This window comes from Rhynchophorus ferrugineus, unplaced genomic scaffold (genome assembly GCF_030347505.1).
Source record: "Rhynchophorus ferrugineus isolate W39M unplaced genomic scaffold, kcgeb_rfMv2 rfM3, whole genome shotgun sequence".
NCBI classification, from domain to species: domain Eukaryota; kingdom Metazoa; phylum Arthropoda; class Insecta; order Coleoptera; family Curculionidae; genus Rhynchophorus; species Rhynchophorus ferrugineus.
In genome coordinates, this window is record NW_027472582.1 from 15,454,745 (window position 1) to 15,474,739 (window position 19,995).

General features: G+C 33.6%; 1 protein-coding gene across 3 annotated transcripts in view; it reads left to right on the top strand.

The window, feature by feature from the left end:
• Window positions 1-19,837, top strand: part of LOC143194353 (uncharacterized) — a 112,243-nt gene extending 92,406 nt beyond the window's left edge. For 2 of the 3 annotated variants that reach the window (XM_076401058.1, XM_076401057.1), the window contains exons 6-7: window positions 12,718-12,877; window positions 14,879-19,837. In XM_076401058.1, coding sequence (XP_076257173.1) covers window positions 12,718-12,877; window positions 14,879-18,213 — 3,495 coding nt within the window. In that variant the 3' untranslated portion in view covers window positions 18,214-19,837. The remainder of the gene's footprint in view (window positions 1-12,717; window positions 12,878-14,878) is intronic. The other variant, XM_076401059.1, reaches the window with a different exon arrangement.
• The last annotated feature ends 158 nt before the right edge of the window (window positions 19,838-19,995 follow it).

Consider the following 19,995-nt stretch of genomic DNA (forward strand, 5'->3'; position numbering starts at 1 on the left):
CTCTACCCCCTTGTAACAGTACCACTTACCTTTACTTCAACCAGTGTTTTTAGTTCTCATGAAAATTCCTTCCACAAATAGTGGTGAGTGTTCGAACAAAGAATCGCATCGACAGCCACACATTCCGACCGACCCGACGAACATTCCCACAAGTTGGACAGAATTTTTGAAAGCACTAGACGACTTGATATAAACAGTTGCCCGATTAAAGCTACTTAAATGCTTTAAGCAATTTACATACCTTAGAAGAACGAAAAAGATACGTGGATGCTATGTATATAATTTTTGGTGATGTTTCTCTTGCACACAACACGCCGTGCCCTAAGCAATTGCTTAAAACATTCTACTAAAGCAGGGAAACTCATTTATACTGATGTTAGTAACGACCATGTATCTATAAAGAAGTCACTGCCATTTATTAACAAAATAAATGTGAAAATAGTAATTAGTATTTCAGTCAAATGCAGGTTTTTCTAATCGTGATAACAAACGAAGATTTACGAATTCCTTCCCATACTAATTTTGAGACAAGGAAGGACGGAGATAATTGTTTGATTTTCTGTGCTGTACAGATCAGTTCATTTTAAACAATTTTAAATTGATAGGTGACAGTGTGAAAAAAGGAATGGACTAGTGATCCCAAATATATTTAATAATAATTATTTTAATATTCAGAAAATAACAATGGTTGAATGGTAATATAATAAAAGTAATTGGTTTATTTCTATTTCATTCCAACATGCGGTTACTCTTCTTTTTTTTCATTCGTGTCATAAGTGTTACGGAGATAGACATATTTCTTTTCAAACTGTCATCTTCCTTTCAACATGGTGTCACCATGTTGCCAGAAAGATAAGAAAGAAATTATTGAAAATGATATATAGTAGCATTTTTCCTCACTAGATGCCTTTTTTAATGTGAAAAATGATCATAATACATGCAAGCACCTAATAATATATAATGAACCGACTCTGAAGAACTCCATCCAGATATCATTTTCCTGGCGTGAAATTCAAACATCACTTTGTATAATGTATTTAAATTAAATTTATAATTAAACGTTCCAAAATTAATTGGTAGTTCTTATAATAATTCATTAGAAATTAAACTGCCACAATCATTTTCATTTTAATGTGTTCTGAGAGCTTTTTGACCTCGTGTCGGTTTTTCCAATGCCCACTATTTACAGATGTAAAATTATAAAAATATAGCAAGTGAATGAAACATGTATTACATCTTAATGGTGTTAGTGTGAAAAATTACTTTATTAATAAATTTTTAAGTTTCATATTATATGGTGAAACTATGATATTAAACGAATTGAATCGATTTCATCTAGCGATAGTTTTATCTAAGACTCGTCGTATTCATCATACACTATGGTAAGACTCATTATCGTGTTACATCAGTGAATATATTTAATAGGTCCATTTTTTACCCACTGGATATTTACTGAATTATTTATAATGATCCAAGACCCATCTTTATCTCTCTTACGCCACTATATTACATTATCAGGATTTATGAGTTCGAGGTTACATCCTAAATAAAAGAGATAATTTATTTTTAATGCAGTTTAGTCACACAACAATCACAAAAAGGTTGATCTTCTTTATATATGAGATAAATCAGTTTATATAAATCTATAAATACAAATTTTTACGCCGGCTTGGTTGGCGCAGTGTTAAAGACGACAGGACGATCCACCTACTGTTGCGATAGTCGCGGGTTCGAATCCTGCTGGGGAATGATCGTAAATTTATGTTTGTAATTGTTTAATATTTGTAATTTTCAATAATTTAATAATTTATAATTTTAAAAGTGTAAAATCCGACAAGGAAAATGATCCTAGTCACGCCAGTAACTAGCCAGCCGGTAGAGGTAGACTTAATGGCGAGGACCGTGGTTCAGAGCCCACGTTAAACAGTAGGTCCAATCCAGATAAACCTTCGTTGGTAAAAAGGAAACTTTAAAAAGTATATAAAAAAATTAAAATAGAATTTTTACCATATTACTTTTTACATATATACAAAAATAACTGATTTTCTACTTTGGATTGATCTTTAATGATCTTTAATAATCTCCTTTAGTTAATCATCTTTGGGTAGTGTGCTTATTTCATAAATTATTTCTAAGTGAATATATTACTATTTTTCCATCGTATTTGCATCAGTATATATTTCCCAAATTAAAATTAAATTAGATTAGGAACAGCATTTATACACTATACATGTTCTTATGGTTTAATTAGCTTCAACATTTGATTTTCTGCATGTTGTCCAGTAATGTTAATAGTAAACTTTACTTTTTTCCGGTGAGATCTTGGAAATGCTCATGGATACGTTTGGTTTCAGTTTGATGTCTTAATGCAAGTCCATATAGGCTTTATTATTGATTTATTAACATTGATTCGTATTATTGATTTAATTAATCTCTTTAATATTAGTCCAAGTTGAGTGAGATGTCTACGCATAGACAGTTTAAATTATGTTGTAATAATTTTAAATTCTCAGCGGTACTATTGCCGTTCAACAAGTCGCCTCTTCTTTCCCTAGAATAAAATAGTTTTCAAGATTTTTCAAGATAAATTTTTTGACCATTAACCAAGTTACTTTTTGGCAACTATATATTTATATAAAAAAAATAGTTAATATTCAAGAGAAATAGGTATTATATAAAGATCAAATTGGAAGTCAATAACCAGATCAAGAATTCCGATGCGATAAGTTTCCGATATCAGATAATAGCATTTATTATATACGAAAAAACTAGATCGTTTTATTATCCATACCTAATAAGGTATCGATAAAAGATGTAATTTAGATATCTTTAAACATTGTGTAAAAAGATCGTGCTATGTATTGACGTTAATGTAATATGAAGTGATAATTAACCTAAGAGAGGAAACGAAACATTTGACGTCATTGTCTCAATAATATATCTTCTATATTTTTCAGATTGGGCTTTAAACATATCTTGTCATACACTTAAACCAGTTAATTGTAAATAATATTAATATTTTACTTTGCAACCAATAGTTCCATACTTTCATATACAACTAACGATGCTTCTTTTGGACAAAAAATTAACATACAGTAATTTTCACCAATTCCATACTTTTGCGCATTCTCAAATATTTCCAAATTTCCTGTATTCCTACCCACCATTTCATTGCCTAGTAGGGGTGTCGGCCACCAACAAAATATCTGTTTTTAATATATATATATATATATATATATATATATGGATTTCGATATTTTTAAAAAATACCAATATATCGGAGAAAAAGATATTAATATTTTTTGAAATATATATTGATAATTGTAATAAACCTTTACAATTAATACAATACAATACCAAAATACACTAAAATTAAGTGTCAATTTCAAAGTTTTATTTAAAACAGAGTTTAAGAAATACATTTAATATTTTTGAAATAATATCCACTATCAAAAATATCGATATTTTTTTCCAAAAATATCGATCTTTTTTCAGCATTCCTGATGTCCAGTGCCTTCGCGTTATTGTTTATAAGTAATGGGTTAGGTGACATTTTTTTGTTAATTTTATGTTTACATGATTCCTGTATTAGTTTATATAATTATTTCTTACTTAACAAAGAAAATTACAGTAGGTAAAACGTAATAATTTAGTAAATCTAATTCTGTAGATTACTAAGGAACAAAATTTTATTTATGTTAAATAATACAATGTGGCGTAGTTTCGGTCAGCGCGAAATGCGAAAAGGATTACCCCCTAAGGTACCGCTACAAATGAAAAATATATTTAAATTTATATAATTACAAATGCTCTAATATATAATGTGTAAACACATTCATGTTGTGTGTTTTTTTTATAAGAGAAGCAGCCCTACCACAGCTGTAACAGCAAAAATGTTGAAATGAGTGAAGATGTGAAATTGATGGAGATTATGCTAAAAAAAATGTCGATACCAAACCACATAGAATTCGCTTGATATCCGGCGGGAGAAATCTCAAAACAAAAATTCGATCAACTTTTTCTGCTCCTGTCCTATTTTTCCACGCAAAATTAATTTGATTACCTAGGGAGAGGGGTATTTCTAAATATAAATTCGATACACTCCTTCAAAAGCCCTAAGTTTTAATATCGATATTTTATGATATTTTTTTTGTAAGGAAAATTTCGATACACATCTACAACTATCGATACTTCTTTGAAAGAAATATCGATATATCGTGCAAAAAAGTATCGATATTTTTTTAACTATCGATCAGTTTGAAGTAGTCCAGAAGCAACACTTAAGGCAGTATACATTTTTAAAAATTCTGGGATATACGACACAGCTAGCCAGTTAATTTTAATCCAACTTATGACTCCTCCGTGACGTTTACACACTCTACAAATTTAAACTTTATACCCGCTCATAAATAAATCTCTTGTCATCTACATACGAACGATAAGAGCCAAACGTATTTTTTAACTTTATTTGAGTTCTGATAACGCAACCCGAACGCCCGTTATCTAGGAAACCGTAGTAGTTTCTCAGAATTTCGAAATGTGTATTACGTTTAATTTAATTGAAGTGTTAGACGTTATTAATGGTGATTAACCTAATTTTCATTTTTACGTTCCTTCTCGTGTGTTTTTTACGTCAATGCGTCCTAGTAGTACGAACGATGCTAATCTATAAAAATGTTATTATCATGGCCGACTTGATATCTGCCGAAGTGATTTTTATTTTAATCGTATTTTTGTAGTTTTAATGCAACATTTTAGTAACTAATATATCATCTGAGAGCCCAGAAATAATTTTATATTGCTTTAATTTTTTATATTTATTTTAATGGTCAATGTTTTAATATATTCTAGATGTATTCAACTTATTCATCAAAAAATACTAGAATATACTAAGAAAAACTAATTATTTGTATTTCCAGATTTGTTATTATATTCCGTCAAAACCATTATTGAGCTTTAAAAACACTTTATTCAATTCAGTGTTAATATTTTTCAAAATTCCTGTAAAAGCTGAAGTACAAAAAAATATAGTGGTTATTGGGTAGATTATCGGCCCTCTCAAAATAACCATATTACATCTTAAAACCAGTAGCAAAGTAGCAACTTATGGCGTTTAACTATGGGGTTGTACCAACCAAACCAATAACAGGTCAATTGAAAAGTCCCCGGCCTACCATAGTAAAATGCATTTTTTTGACAAAATTAGTTTTTTTTTTATTCAACATAATTCCCTTCAAGGGTGATCCACTGATTATAGCGATCCTCCTTTTCGATACCATTTTTGTGGTACAATTTGTCCTTTGTTTCAAAATAGGCCTCAGTTTCAGCGATCACCTCTTCATTCGACGAAAATTTCTTCCCAGCGAGCATTCTTTTGAGATCTGAGAACAGTAAATAGTCGCTGGGAGCCAGATCTTGAGAATACGGTGGATGAGAAAGCAATTCGAAGGCCAATTCATGGATTTTTGCCATCGTTTTCACTGACTTGTGACACGGTACATTGTCTTGGTGAAGCAGCACTTTCACTTTTTTTTTTAAATACGGCCTTTTTTCGGCGATTTTGTTGATGTTTTCTGTTGATGGTCCTTCATTTTTCAAGGTAGTCAATGAAAACTATTCCCTGCGCATCCCAAAATATAGACGCCATAACCTTGCCAGCCAACTGTTGCGTTTTCCCACGCTTTGGAGCGGGTTCATAGTGTGCAGTCCTCTCCGGTAACTGTCGATTGGACTTCGGGGTGAAATGTTGAAGCCATGTTTCATCCATTGTCATATATCGACGCAAAAACTCTTGTCTTCATCTGGGTATAACACAGATATATAACAATTGATATACCTGTAAAGTTAATGTGAAAATAACAATTAAAACTATATAATATTAGGTGCTTGTATATATTTTGATCAGCGATATCTATTGATTAAATATAAATAACTTTTAAACAACTTAATCTAATTGTTAAATTCGATAGTGCTGACATTTCTAACATGAAATAATAGTTTTCCTTTTATGGTTTCATTGTTTTCCAGGCGAAATATAAGTGGACTATTCCACTATAGGATAACTAGGACAATTTTCAAGCGCAATAAATAATGGTCATAAAGTCTTACTATGCATATGGTGGTGTCAACAAAGCGTGTAGGATATTATAAGCTGCTAAAGCAGAATTAAATCAAGAGCAGCAATAGCGAGTAGTGATACGGTGACATGACAACGCTCGGTTACATGTTGCAAGAATTGTGAAAGAATATATTGAAAATAGCCAAATTTCGAAATACTGAAGATATACAAAATTGATCGTTTATTGGATCGCCGAATCAAACCAACATCGTTTTCTCTACGCGGTAACACTATGTTATTGTAGAAAATATTCTGATTAATATGTATCGTACCAATATATTAATGCGTTTTTAAAGTGAAAAGATAATCAGAATACACGCATACATGTAATATATTAGATAATTTATAAAAAGTGTACAAAAATTTAGTCAAAGCACACTTGTTAAATTTATTTCGGTGACGTATTTTATTCTAAAATTTAAACTAATCTTAGCCCTATATGTGCCAGCGAACATTACCATTGCAAATATTTTATTTCAGATTTGTGCAAACATTGGTTACGTTATAATAAAGTAAAGTTGCGTTATCGTATGTTTGACTTAACATTTTGACTTAAAAAAATAAAAGTTTAACACATATTTCGTTGTATACTTTTATGAAAAATGTATCATTTTTAATAGTGTTTGCAATTAATATTGTCCGCAGTTTAATTTACTTGAATGACTCTAACATTAATTAGAATACTGTTAGTATATTACTACTATACTAGGTACTTTAAATTATTGCTTATAATTACACTTTTAATTTTTTAATTATTTATTTGTACCTTTATAAAATAATTGGCTCACAAATTTAATTGTATGCTGCATCCACCCCAACAAATTTCAATCAGAAGGCGCTATGTCTGGTGAATATGCAGAACGACCTATTCGAGCTGAATCCTTCACAACTTGTTCAACATGTGGCCGAGCATTGTCATGTAAGAGGATGACTTTGCATCTGTTGCTGTTTTTTACAAGAATATATCATTAAAACTGTTCACTTGACGTCATTAGACATCTGCAATAACAATTTCATTAAATTTTAGCAGCTCGTAATATAGTACGCCTTGCTGACCCCACCATATGCACACCACATAGTTCTTGCTGATCAGAATACATACAATAGACGCAGTTTCAACAACAGATATCAGTGATCAAAATACACGCTAGCACCTAATAGATTGTCAATTGGCACTTATTCTATTATTGGAGTCTCAATACATACTAAAATTCAATAATACTTAATGGAAAACAGTTATTTTTGTAGGGAAATGTCAAAACCATTGAATTTAAGGTTAGGTTATGTGATAGTTGTTTACATTTATACTTGTTTGTTTCAACAATAGATATCGCTGATCAAATTACATGCAAGCACCTAATAGATTGTCAATTGGCACTTGTTCTATTATTGGAGTCTCTAGACATTCTAAAACTCAATAATACTTAATGAAAAACATTTATTTTATGTTGAGAAATGCAAAAACTCTTGAATTTAAGGTTAGGTTCTTTAACAGTTGCTTACATTTCTATTTTACAGTTTCACCAATATATACCGCTGATCAAAATACATGCAAACACCTAATAAACTGTCGATTGACGCTTGTCTATTATTGAAGCCTCTATACATCCTAAAGTTCAATAATACTTAATGGAAAACAGTTAGTAGAGTTTATGTAGAGAAATGTCAAAACCGTGGAATTTAAGGTTAAGTTCTGCGATATTTGTTTACATGTATACTTCCCAGTTTCAACAATAGTTATTGCTGATCAAAATACATACAAGCACCCAATAGACTGTCAATCGGCCCTTGTCTTCGACGCCACTTTTAAATAAAAATAAAAATTATTAACCAAAGCCAGTAAGATAATTTTTAACTGTGCATAGACAACATACCCAACAAAACAACGAGCACCGTCGATGTTTCGGTAACTGGACGCATACCTGGTATTTTTAGTACGAGAAGCTCTTCAAAGAATGTATCAAGAATCCTATTCAAGCGCCTTACGATTAGATTGAGCAAAAGCATCTAGCCCTCAATGTACCGTAAATTAAGTCGTAAATACATTTTTACGTCTCTACAAGTGACCGCAACAAAAACGTTAAAAATGAAATAGCTTGGTCGCGATCCAAGTAAATAAAAAGTTTCTCCGAGGATTCATAGAAGCTATTTCCGTTCCGAAATGTCCTAACTCCAGTTGGGTAGACAGTAGATCTTGTGCGGTTCTAAGTTGTTGTTTTATTGGGTATGCTATTTGATTTTAATGGGTTTTTATTGAAAATAACTATTGTTTATGTTGAGAGAAATGTATGTTAACCAATTTACGATTATTCATTGCGGGTTTCGATCTTTTCATTATCAATATGGCGAAAGATGGACTCCATGGTGAACAAATAGTAAATATCTTTCAAAGCAATCCGATCATTCTTCGACTTATGTATACGATGGTTGAAACTTTTATTTTTGGACTAATAATGAAAAAAAAAATTATTTTAAACAAAATTTAATTCCTCCAATGCACTTTTCGGTGCATCGGAACTAATTTTCCTAGCACTTTTTTCACTTCGATTAAGGTAGTTCCAAAACACACGTTTCGAACGCATCAACTACTTCCTCAGGTGTAGATAATATTGAAATTTGTTTTCAGTATGCAAAAGAGTCTTTGGGTGCCAAATCAGAACCAATTGTTATGTGTGAGCGCTTATATTGTTGTGAGGCAACTAGACAAAAAGACCTGTACCGTTTAGAATTGATTGTTCTACGTTGCTCTAATGTCACTGCTGTTACATGACCAACCGTTTGCTTCGATGTTCTTAAGCAATTTTTGTTGGGTTTGGCTTATCATGGAAGAGATATACAGTCGATATCTGTTCTTTTTTCCAGCTCATAGACATGTATCTATAATTCTCCACCTGTTTAGATGTTATACAGAGCTTTTGATGCACCTTAAACATCTTTTTTTATATATTTTCTTGCATTAATCGACATGAACCATTTTTAAATATTTGTCAAATTATGCCAGGTAGTGTTAATGATATCTTCTTGTCATATTAATGCTCAAGAGTGCATCTCGCGGTATGTCACATTGCGATCTTGCTTTAAAACTTCTCAGACACACACTTTATCGCCATATAAAGAATTAAGCTCATTGATCGCACTCAAATTATGAACTATTCCGAAAAAGGTTATGTTCAACAATGCCAAGCAACCTTCGTAATACTAAAAACGTCATGTAGAAACCATACAAAATTTTATTTTTCGCAGTATTATCCATTATTAGCAACTCTTTCTCCTTTCTCCATCTTTTCGACAGTATTTGAACTCTGTGTCACAAAAACCTGATGTATGTCGGGCTCAATTTTGGTTCGGTTAAAGTGAGTTAAGCAAGTGAATTAGCCAAACCAATACTCTATAACCGTCAGAAGTAGTCTTCAAAACATTTCTTTAATTATTTTATTTTAACAAAATGTCACAACAAAAAGTCATCAGTCCTCAGAATGCGCTCAAAAAAATATCTACCTCGCAACCATTACTTTGATTTCACAGGACTTCAAACATTCTTCAGTAATCCCCCCGCGCTGGTGATAAACCACAGCTGTTCGGGCCACAGATTCTGTTAATCTATAATTCTTCAGATCACTCTGTAATCTTAATCCAGGTTTTTCGAGGTGCTATATATTCCAACAAAAATTATACATTAAAATATAAAAATTCTAATAAGAGTACAGAGTATGAGTGAAGAGTCTTAGAAGTTTATTAAACAAACATGGTTTTTTATACTTTTCGGTCGTTGAAATAAGATTTATCAACTAACAGTTAAAAAATCAGTTTCATTCCAAATCACTTCCAGGTTTTTATACATACAGGAGATAGATAAAATAATATTAACACCATGCATATGGTACATCTTGTTGTATGTTCTCATATCAGTAGTTTCTGAATAAACATCCAATGCTCTTAATTTAGACCTCCATCCAATAATTCGTACACATATTAAAATGTACGCATTTTATCCACCCTAACTTCAACAAGCAAGCGATAACAGCAGGAATACTTTTATTTTATTATAGTATTATTTTATCATCATATATACCCGCAACAAAATTACTAACATTGGGAACAGGATATATCCACTTTATTTCCTTTTTTCCTTTTTTGTATCCTACAGAAGCAGATGGGAATATCAAATATTTACCATAATCAATAACATTATTGGTCCCTAGAGTTCGATACTTTCCCATCAATACAACTCCACGAAATTATATCTATACATTTTTAAAAATCCGGGTCTATAGAACCGGCGCATTCGCCCTTTCAGCACAACGAGATATTCTATTTCCGAGTTGCATTTGCTTGCTTAGATGCAAACCTTCAATTTGGGCATCGTAATTAGTGACGTAGTGAGGTTCCCGGGAGCTTCTCGCTATTTTTACGTTTTCGAAAATTTCCTGATCTGTTAATTTCCAAACGACGTCTTCCAGCCTAGATTAGGACGGTCGTTTGTAACCGTTATAAATGTCAAAAAAGAATTTTGGTTCCGTGGTTTATTACCTAGACAGTACGCCATTTATTTTATGGAGTAGTTAAAACAGAAACACTATAAATCAATAAGGAATAACGGGATAATGTATAAGCTGTAGTGAAAATTAAAATTGAAAAATTCATTTGATTGAGATTTGTTACAGATCCTTAAATTAGTTTATGTTAAGAGAAACTGTCACCAATTCAAAAAGTATACATATCCATGTCCTTCTTCAAATTAGGAACTCTTAATATTGAAATATAATTGGCACATTTGTTAGGGTTTTAAAAAATTTTAAAGGAAACTACCCGCCACTTCATTAAGTCGATACATTTTTTCATTAATTTGTTGATATAATGCAAAATAATTTTGACGTTACTGTAATTGTTTTTGGTGGGTTGCATATAATGTATTACTACTATATTGCGAAACTATATAGGCAACTTAAAAGTTTTTATTATTTCTAGACACTGTTAAAATGAAGAAACAAAAATTCAGAATTAAAAAATAGTTAAATATATAAAATAGTTTAATATCTTGATAATCACATATTTATAGATTTTCAGTTACACTGAAGTTTATTTACATAGTAATAATATTTTAAGAGTTTATAGAATAAAATGATATGATTGATTCAATTTTTGTATTGAATTGAATTGAATAGAATTATTCTAACATTTATAATTAAAAAGAAAATTGTTTTTTTTCATATATGATATACGTATTTAGATCAGTAAATAACAGGTCAATTGAAAAGTCCCCGGCCTGACACATAGATGGCGCTACTAGAATTAAATGCATATGTTTTTTAGTCTTTTAGCCGTAAACATCAAAAGATGCGTGTAAGTTTGTGAATTATATCATTTTGAATGAAGCAACTTTTGTTATTGTGAAAAAAATTGATAAAAAGGAATTTCGCGTGTTGATAAAATATTGCTTTTTGAAGGGAAAAAATACAGTTGAAGCAAAGACTTGGCTTGATGCCGAGTTTCCGGACACTGCCCCAGGAAAATCAACCATCAAGGATTGGTATGCTAAGTTTAGACGTGGTAAAATGAGCACCGAAGACGGTGAACGCAGTGGACGCCCAAAAGAGGTTGTTACCGACAAAAACATTTAAAAAATCCACAAAATGATTTTGAATGAAATGTAAATTGAAATTGAATGAAATAGCAGACACTCTTAAGATATCTACTAAACGTGTACATCATATCATTCACGAATATTTGGATATGAGGTGCCGCGCGATCTAACTTTTGACCAAAAACAAACGACGAATCGATGATTTGGAGAAGTGTTTAAAGATGATCAAGCGTAATAAACCCGAATTTTTGCATCGACATGTGACAATAAATGAAACATGGCTCCATAATTTCACTCTGAAGTCCAATCGACAGTCATCTACGATGAGTGGACTACGATGAACCCGCTCCAAAGCGTGGGAAAACGAAACAGTCGGCTGGCAAGGTTATAGCGTCTGTATTCTGGGATGCGCGTGAAATAATTTTCATTAAATACCTTGAAAAAGGAAATACCATCAAGAGCGACTATTACATAGCGTTATTGGGCCGTTTGAAGGACAAAATCGCCGAATAACAGCTCATTTGAAGAAAAAGAAAGTGCTGCTTCACCAAAACAATGCACCGTGTCAAAAATCCATGAATTGAGCTGCGAATTGCTTCCTTATCTACCGTATTCTCCAGATCTGGCCCCCAGCGACTATTTGCTGTTCTCAGATCTCAAAAGAATACTCGCTGGGAAGAAATTTTTGTCGAATGAAAAGGTGACCGCCGAAACTGAGGCCAATTTGGAAGCAAAGGACAAATCGTACTACAAAAATGATATCGAAAAGTTGGAGGGTCGCAATAGTCAGTGTATCATCCTTGAAGGGAATTATGTTGAACAAAGAAAATTAATTTTGCCAAGAAAATGTGTTTTACTATGGTAGGCCTGGGACTTTTCAATTGACCTGTTATATATTAGAAGTTTCTCCACATGATTTTTATCTTATATCATTATACGTATATTATAATTAATAAATAATAATTACTGATGATATTTAATGATAATTATTGATTTTATTTTGTTGTTTTTATAGAGTGAATCAATGAGTCCCAACAATGAAGAGTCAGCTAGTCAGGATCTAAGTCAGAGTGGTGGAGAAGCATCAAACAGCGTCTCGGACTACAGTTCCGGGGCACCAGTTTATAATATGGTCTTCCCTGGCTACTATGTCAATGGTACCTCTCCTTTAAATGGTATATTAAGCAATATTAATTTTATCATTAAAATCGTAAAACTATTACTTAATACATTTAAATAGCTGTTTTAGTTTGACGGATATTAATTTTTAAGTTTGTCTCATTATAAGATATGAATCACCATCGCTTATTCCAAGGAATTCATTAATATTTTAATGATATTGTTATGCTTTAAACTTTGTTTTTTTTTTCAATATCCATTAACCACGTGATGGAATCTCTTATTTTTTTCCCAAATAGTTGGCAATTATTCAAAACTGTAGTAATTACATGTCGTTACTCTGTAAACTAGGAATTAAAATCAGGTTATTTTCACTAACTACAACTTATACAAACTCATTTAATAATAGACTATATAGTAAATAGTACTCTAACACATTTCTCACTTGATGGTTTACAATATAAATTGAACTAAATTTAACATATATTATTTTCTATTTATTTTTAAAAACTCTGATCTAACCAAATTATATATATATATATATATAATGACCTAAATAGAAGAAATATATCAATGACATGACATTATTTACTAACAATTCGTTTATCACAATTCAGATTTGGAGGAAATTTCAATAAAAGGCAATGGTTCTGGAACGTGCCTCTGGATTTTCATTTATTTTAAGCTCATTTGGCAGTTTTACACAGCGTCATAAACTTTAACCTTATAGTTAGGTCATAAAATCGTAATTTATTTTTCGTCATCATAGTTAGGAGCACTAGTCTGGCTATAGTCACAATGGTAAATGTTTTATCGGTATTTCTAAGCTCCCATAAAAGAATTTAAAAAATTATTTACTATATTTCAGTTATTTTTATTTTTTCAGTTAGTTTTTTTTTTAATAAGGAAGATGACTCGATATGCTACCCTTTACTCAAATTAAATTTAATTCCTGTCAAACTATAAAGGCTTTAAAATAAAAAATGACGTTTTAAATAGTACGTTTTAGACGTGCACCAAGACTTTGAAATATTAATGGCGTCTGCGTATGCCGTCATGTTTTTGCAAACACTTGACTGTTTTAATTGTTTATAAGCATTAAATGGTGATACAAAGCGACACTGAGAGTGAGAACAAGTAGAAATCATCCCGACGTCTATTAGCACCATTCTTAACAGTAACAGTCGAACAATATGACACCTCCCTCCCAAAAAAAAGACCACATGGATAGACGTGGCCATTATCCCCTCTTAACAGCTTGTAGTTATTATAAAATTATGTTTCAGTATCACCTGCACCTTCGTCCGCCAATGTGCCTTTGAAGATCATCGAAATGACACTGTTTCTACCTAAATTTCCATGGTACCCGTTTACAGAATGGTCACTCCAGATTCAAATAGTCTACTGCTAAGAAAGCGTGCTACTGCAATCAGGCTTTGGTGAACGGTCACTCTGAATTGCAAGCTTCTGTTGAAATTTCAGTCCACTTTTGGTGTAAGGCCACCAAACTTGAACCTAACATCTTGAACTGTGATGCATATGCCGAGAATTCATGGACTAGAGGTGTTTCTCAAAGCTTGAATGTTTCTTATTTGAAATAGTTTATGGCTAGGAATCGTTAAGCATCTTCATTCCACCTTTTGTGACCTTCAGCTTCAGATGGGATACTTTCGCCCGAACTCCAATTATCTACACCAACAAAGTCTTCGATTAACTACAGAACGATTACTAATCCAACATCAACCTGTCTTCTTAGTAATTAATTTGATTCCGGTCAATTTAATGAATTCCAAAGAGAGCAGCCTTATGATCTTCAGAGAATCCTACCGACTGCGTCAGCTATAAAATAGCTATGTAATATTCTAATAGGAAATTGATGATAGTGACCGGTAGTTTTAATGTATGATGTATACATACCTTCTCTGAGCTTCCATGAATATTTTAAAACCAAAATTATCCAAATCGGTCCAGTAGTTCTCAAGTTTTAACAAGACTTACTTTTTTAGCTTAATAAGAAATGTTAAAAACTTTGTTAATAATATATACTTTTTTTATAGAACTACCTAACGGTCATCATAACGGAGAACCAGTTAAGAAGCTGAAGAAACGCCGCGAAAGGAAATCTTCAAAAACCATACCCGGCGACTCGTCCGAGAACACCGACGCCAACTACTCTGACGACGACATAAATCAGAAACGATGCATTTCCCCCACCCCCGAATCACCTGCCGCCGAAGCTTCACCCGAACCTGATGCGTCCGCGATAGATCAGGTGCAAACCCCAGTCCCCACAAGCAACGCTTCTAACGACACGGAACACGAATCAAAGACTGCCGCCAACATCGCCTCTTGTGATATCCCACCTACCGATGGTTGTGCCGATCCAAAGACTGAAACTGCCGAAATTTCCGCCGACGCCCAACTGGCCCGACCGACCTCACCATCCTCGAAACAATCGCTCCTCAAGCCGGACGCGGAAGAGTTCGTGCCGCGCACTTACCAGCCAGTAATGCCACCGCCTCACATCAAAATGCTTCCGCCTAACTTCCTGCCGATACCTCTAGTATCCATTAACGATTTCGGCGGACCGAACTTTAATCATCACGCAGCATTTATACCGTCAGGCATCCCGATCAACTTCATTCCCCACCATCCCGGACAAAAAATGTTCCCTCCCGTTCCCGGCTTTATTAACTTCGCGCCCCCAGTCGTTCACGAAACGAAAATCGAAGAAGTGACCGATCAGAACGAGAATCAGTCGCCGGACGACGACAAAGAAAAAGGAAACGCTGCGACGCCGTCTCATACGCCGGAAATCGACGACAACAAGCCAACGCACAACAAGCCTCTGGACATCGCCACCGTCGTGTCCAAGTTGGAGGAGGCGGCCAAACAGCAAGAAAAAGCAGAAAACAATAAGGAAAATTTCACCCAAACGTCGACGATCGAAAACGGTTTCAGGAAACCGACGAAATACAACAAAATTTCGCCATCTAAGAAAACATTTTACAAATACCGAAACGGTATGACAAGGAATGGACCCTTCGCACCGAAGAATTACGACTCCAGCCCTTCCAATCCGGGCACGCCCGTTCATTATAGAGAGTCACCAGAACGCAAAATCGCTACCCCCCTTTCTATTACCGAGAAAAACGAATCTACCATCACTGAAAAACCAGTGGCAACCGATGAAGAACGTCAAAGTATACTCAACAGCACACCAAAGTCAAATACAGATTCTGCAAATACAGAGAAGCCTCAAAACAAACCAAAATACTTTAGCAAAATCGACGACAACAAAGCAAACAGAAATAGTCCCGAGCGTTTCAGAAAGACCTGGAAACCAAACGGATACCAATCGCCAAATCAAAATCAAAATGGCTTTGCCAGTCCTAGAAGACAACCAAATGGACCCTACAGCCCGCATCATCACAAATATAACATCAACACCAACGAAAAGCGCGGCGGTAACGCCGACCTAACGAAAAATTATTCTGATATGCTAAAAAAAGACCAAATCAAGCCAATCAATAACCAAACCGCTAATCAAGTTAGCACTGAGGGGGTGAAACAGACCAATCCCAGTCATAATAACACCGAAAAAGCAAACGCTCAGCTGGCGAAATCGAGACCCAATCAATGGATATCAGTATCAAATAGAAAAAAGAAGAAGAACAAGAGTTTTGAGGATAACGGATTTGATACAGATGAGAAACCAGATATGCGCGAGTCAATCTCGAATAATGATGGCGATTTTGAATCGTATGACGTCTCTCAACTCGTCGACGTAGTTCCACCGTCAAAACAACTGACACCTACCGAAGAACAGAACGAAAAATCTATCGGTGATATTTTATCCAGTATAGCACAGCAGGAATCTTCAAAAGGTCAACAAACTCCAACTGACATACCTGAAGTAAGTGAAATCGAGAAAAAGATTATAATTAAAATAGAGGAAGATAAAATATATAAGGAAGTGGCCGAACAACTCGAAGTTGTGCCACCGAAAGACGAATTAAACGTCAATTTAACCATACCGACAAAAGATGAGTCCTCTGAAAAACAAGAAACCACTGAGGAAACTTTCAAAGTCAAAAAATCGAAAAAGGGAACACAGAAGCCTCTGCTGAAGAAAGTGATTATTACTGATATCGATCTTAGTATGACGGTGGAAGAAGTAAAAAGCCCCTTACAGAAATCTATTAAAAAAGTTGAAACCGAACGTAAGACAACGCCGACAACTGTAGAAACACCAGTAGTAAATACACAGAACAGTGTAGAAGTTCCTAATGAACTTGCCGAGTCCACTGAAAAGAAATCCAAAAAGAAAAAGAAGAAAACCACCAAACAAATCACTCATAGCAACCCAACCAGTCCCACCGCAACGATAACTGCTCCCGAAATTTCTTACGATTTCCTCTTGGAGAGCAACGTACTGGATGAAACCGAAGAAAAAACTAACGATGAGATATCGCTTGAATTGGACAAACTGATCCAAAAAGGCATGTACAGTTCGCTTCAATCGAAAATCAAATCGTTCAACACCGAGAACGATACCGATAGATTTTTCATGGACTTGGATAGCGTCGTGTCTCCCAAAAAGGAAAGTATACCCGGAGCAAATGGCTTCATGAAGACGCCCGATTTTAATAGAATATTCCAAAGCAAGAGGCAGTTTCTGAAGCCCAACATGGTAAGTGTAGAGCCCGATATCACAGATAATAGCGTAGCAGATCATGAAGTAGATAATAAAAATACCCCTTTTAATCCAGACGCTGCCGATTCGAGCGCTGGATCTGTTTTAGATGAGACCCAGCAAGTCGATGAGGTCCGGGCGGCCGATACGACGGTCACTGAGACCCCAGCAATCAGCGAGGAAGATAAGGATGACGTTAAACAGCTCTATCCCATCACACAGGCCGTGAAAGATTGGATGAGCCGAACAAGGGAGACCACTCCGGAAATTGATATTCTAAAAAGCCCCTCTACCATTAAAAGGGAGTTTGGCAACAACGCGCACTCTGAAATTGGCCTAAATTCCCTCGAATCGGATCCTGACGATGACGAAATTACCTTATTCTCGACGGCGGACGATGCGGATCGCGATCAACCCGATCTTCTCGAATACTGGGACGACTTGGAAGACGATATTTTCCCAAAACACAGTCGCAACCATGATCAAACTGATAGAGTATGCTGTGGGGAGAAACAATGTTCCAAATGTCGCAATGACAATTTAAAATACGGCGACGAGGAAATCGAAGTGTACGAAAGCAAATACGGAGAGAACGAGGCCTTTTTGAACTTGCAAAAGTTGAACGAAAACGAAAAGATAACCCCTCGGCCTACCGGTGCATTACCACACCGAGCCGTCTGTTGTACTATACAGTAAAAAATGTCCCGACACTTTCGACGGAAGGAACTGATATTCACGTCACTCCTTCGATTTATTATTCTGTCGATTATTCGAAGCTCAAACATACAAAATAATCACAATAACAGGAACGTTTCCTACCGATTGTATTAAAATAACTTTTAAGACCGTGCGTGATGTTGCCAACTCGTTTTTTGTAAAATATAAAATTTTACTTTTCTACGTACATATATTGTATTATATACAAATGTTTCCGTTGAATGTAAAAAGAAGCCTATATAAAACGACATTAGTCACTTCACAATAATCGCAACTAAAGAAAGCACTCCTACAACATCCATTGTTAACTAACACACATCATCATCTACTAATATAAATTGAAAACCCCGCCTTCATTTCAATTTATTATATTTTCGGCTACAAAACAGTGTCCTTCGAATATTATTATTACATTATTTGTAAGACAGAAGGACGATCCAAAGCAATATTTTACATTAATACACTAAACCAACAATTGTTGTTAGATGCTGGTTGCTTATTGTTGTTATCGATTAAAATGAATCGTCATATACTTTTATTTATACAAAGCTACCAGAAATGTTTAGGTGTATAATTATTTTTAATTAATAAAGTCCTTGATCACAAAGTAACGTTACGTCTAGAATTAGAATTTGCGCTAGTTTTTATCAGCGCATTTATTTCCTAAAAGAAACCCTTATACATAATATTAGTCTTCGAATTGTTAATTTTAATTATATAAATATACATATTTGTTTTTTTTTTGTTTAATAGGATAAATTGTAAAGCGGGTCTTTTAAAATAAATTTGTCCTCTAACCAAAAAAAACTAAGGTTTTATATTTGTATCGTTACTGCTCTTCTTACAGGAGCCATTTTACCGCATCTTTTTTTAAACGCCACGTTGTATCTTGTTTCAATAAATGTCCATTGTGAAATAGTTTAAACAAATTTATTTTAAAAGCGATAAGTTACGTAGAAACGGCCATATGCTCAGTTCTAAAACGTATAGTTCAAAAAATTAAACACGTTTTCAGATTTAACATGCGACACTAATTTGATTTATTAGATATTAGACTAATTTAGCGAAAAAAATGTAGAGTGCAATCGTTCCAAAACTTGCCTTTTTATGTGTAATAATTCTAGAAAATTACGGTATACGGTTTTTTATTTTAGGTACACATATCTTCTTGTCCGTCAGGATTAAATGTCAATCTAATTTTTACGGCAATAATATATCCATTGTCACGCCGAAATAAAATTACCGTCATTATCTAAAGTTAAGGTACACATCAAAAGAGCACACTTATTTAGCGTAAATTTAAAGATTTAGATTTAAAAACGTTGAGACAATATCATAGCTTAAATAAAGGCCTGTTTCTTAGACTAAAACATTATCGTAAAAGACAAAGTATGAAGAAATGGAATGCATGCTATTATTATTATTACTAGATTAATCATTTTATTTTGTTTTTATGGTTTTTGTTTTTAAAGTATTGTATGTATGGGTTAATTTTTTGTTAATTCCTAATACCTTCATATTATACTGCGTTGTTAAAATTGTTATTTTTGAGATTTGTGCCTTCGCGATATTTGTAAAATAAAAAAAATAATGCGAAATGCAATGTAGTGTTTCTTTCCATCTCCCCTTTAAGTCCAGTTTTAAATTATACCTATATCTCCTTTATATTGTCAATGTATTCATAACATTACATCTTCAAATATACTAACTTTAATATAATATATTAAATATAATAATTTTAAATATATGTGTATATTTGGT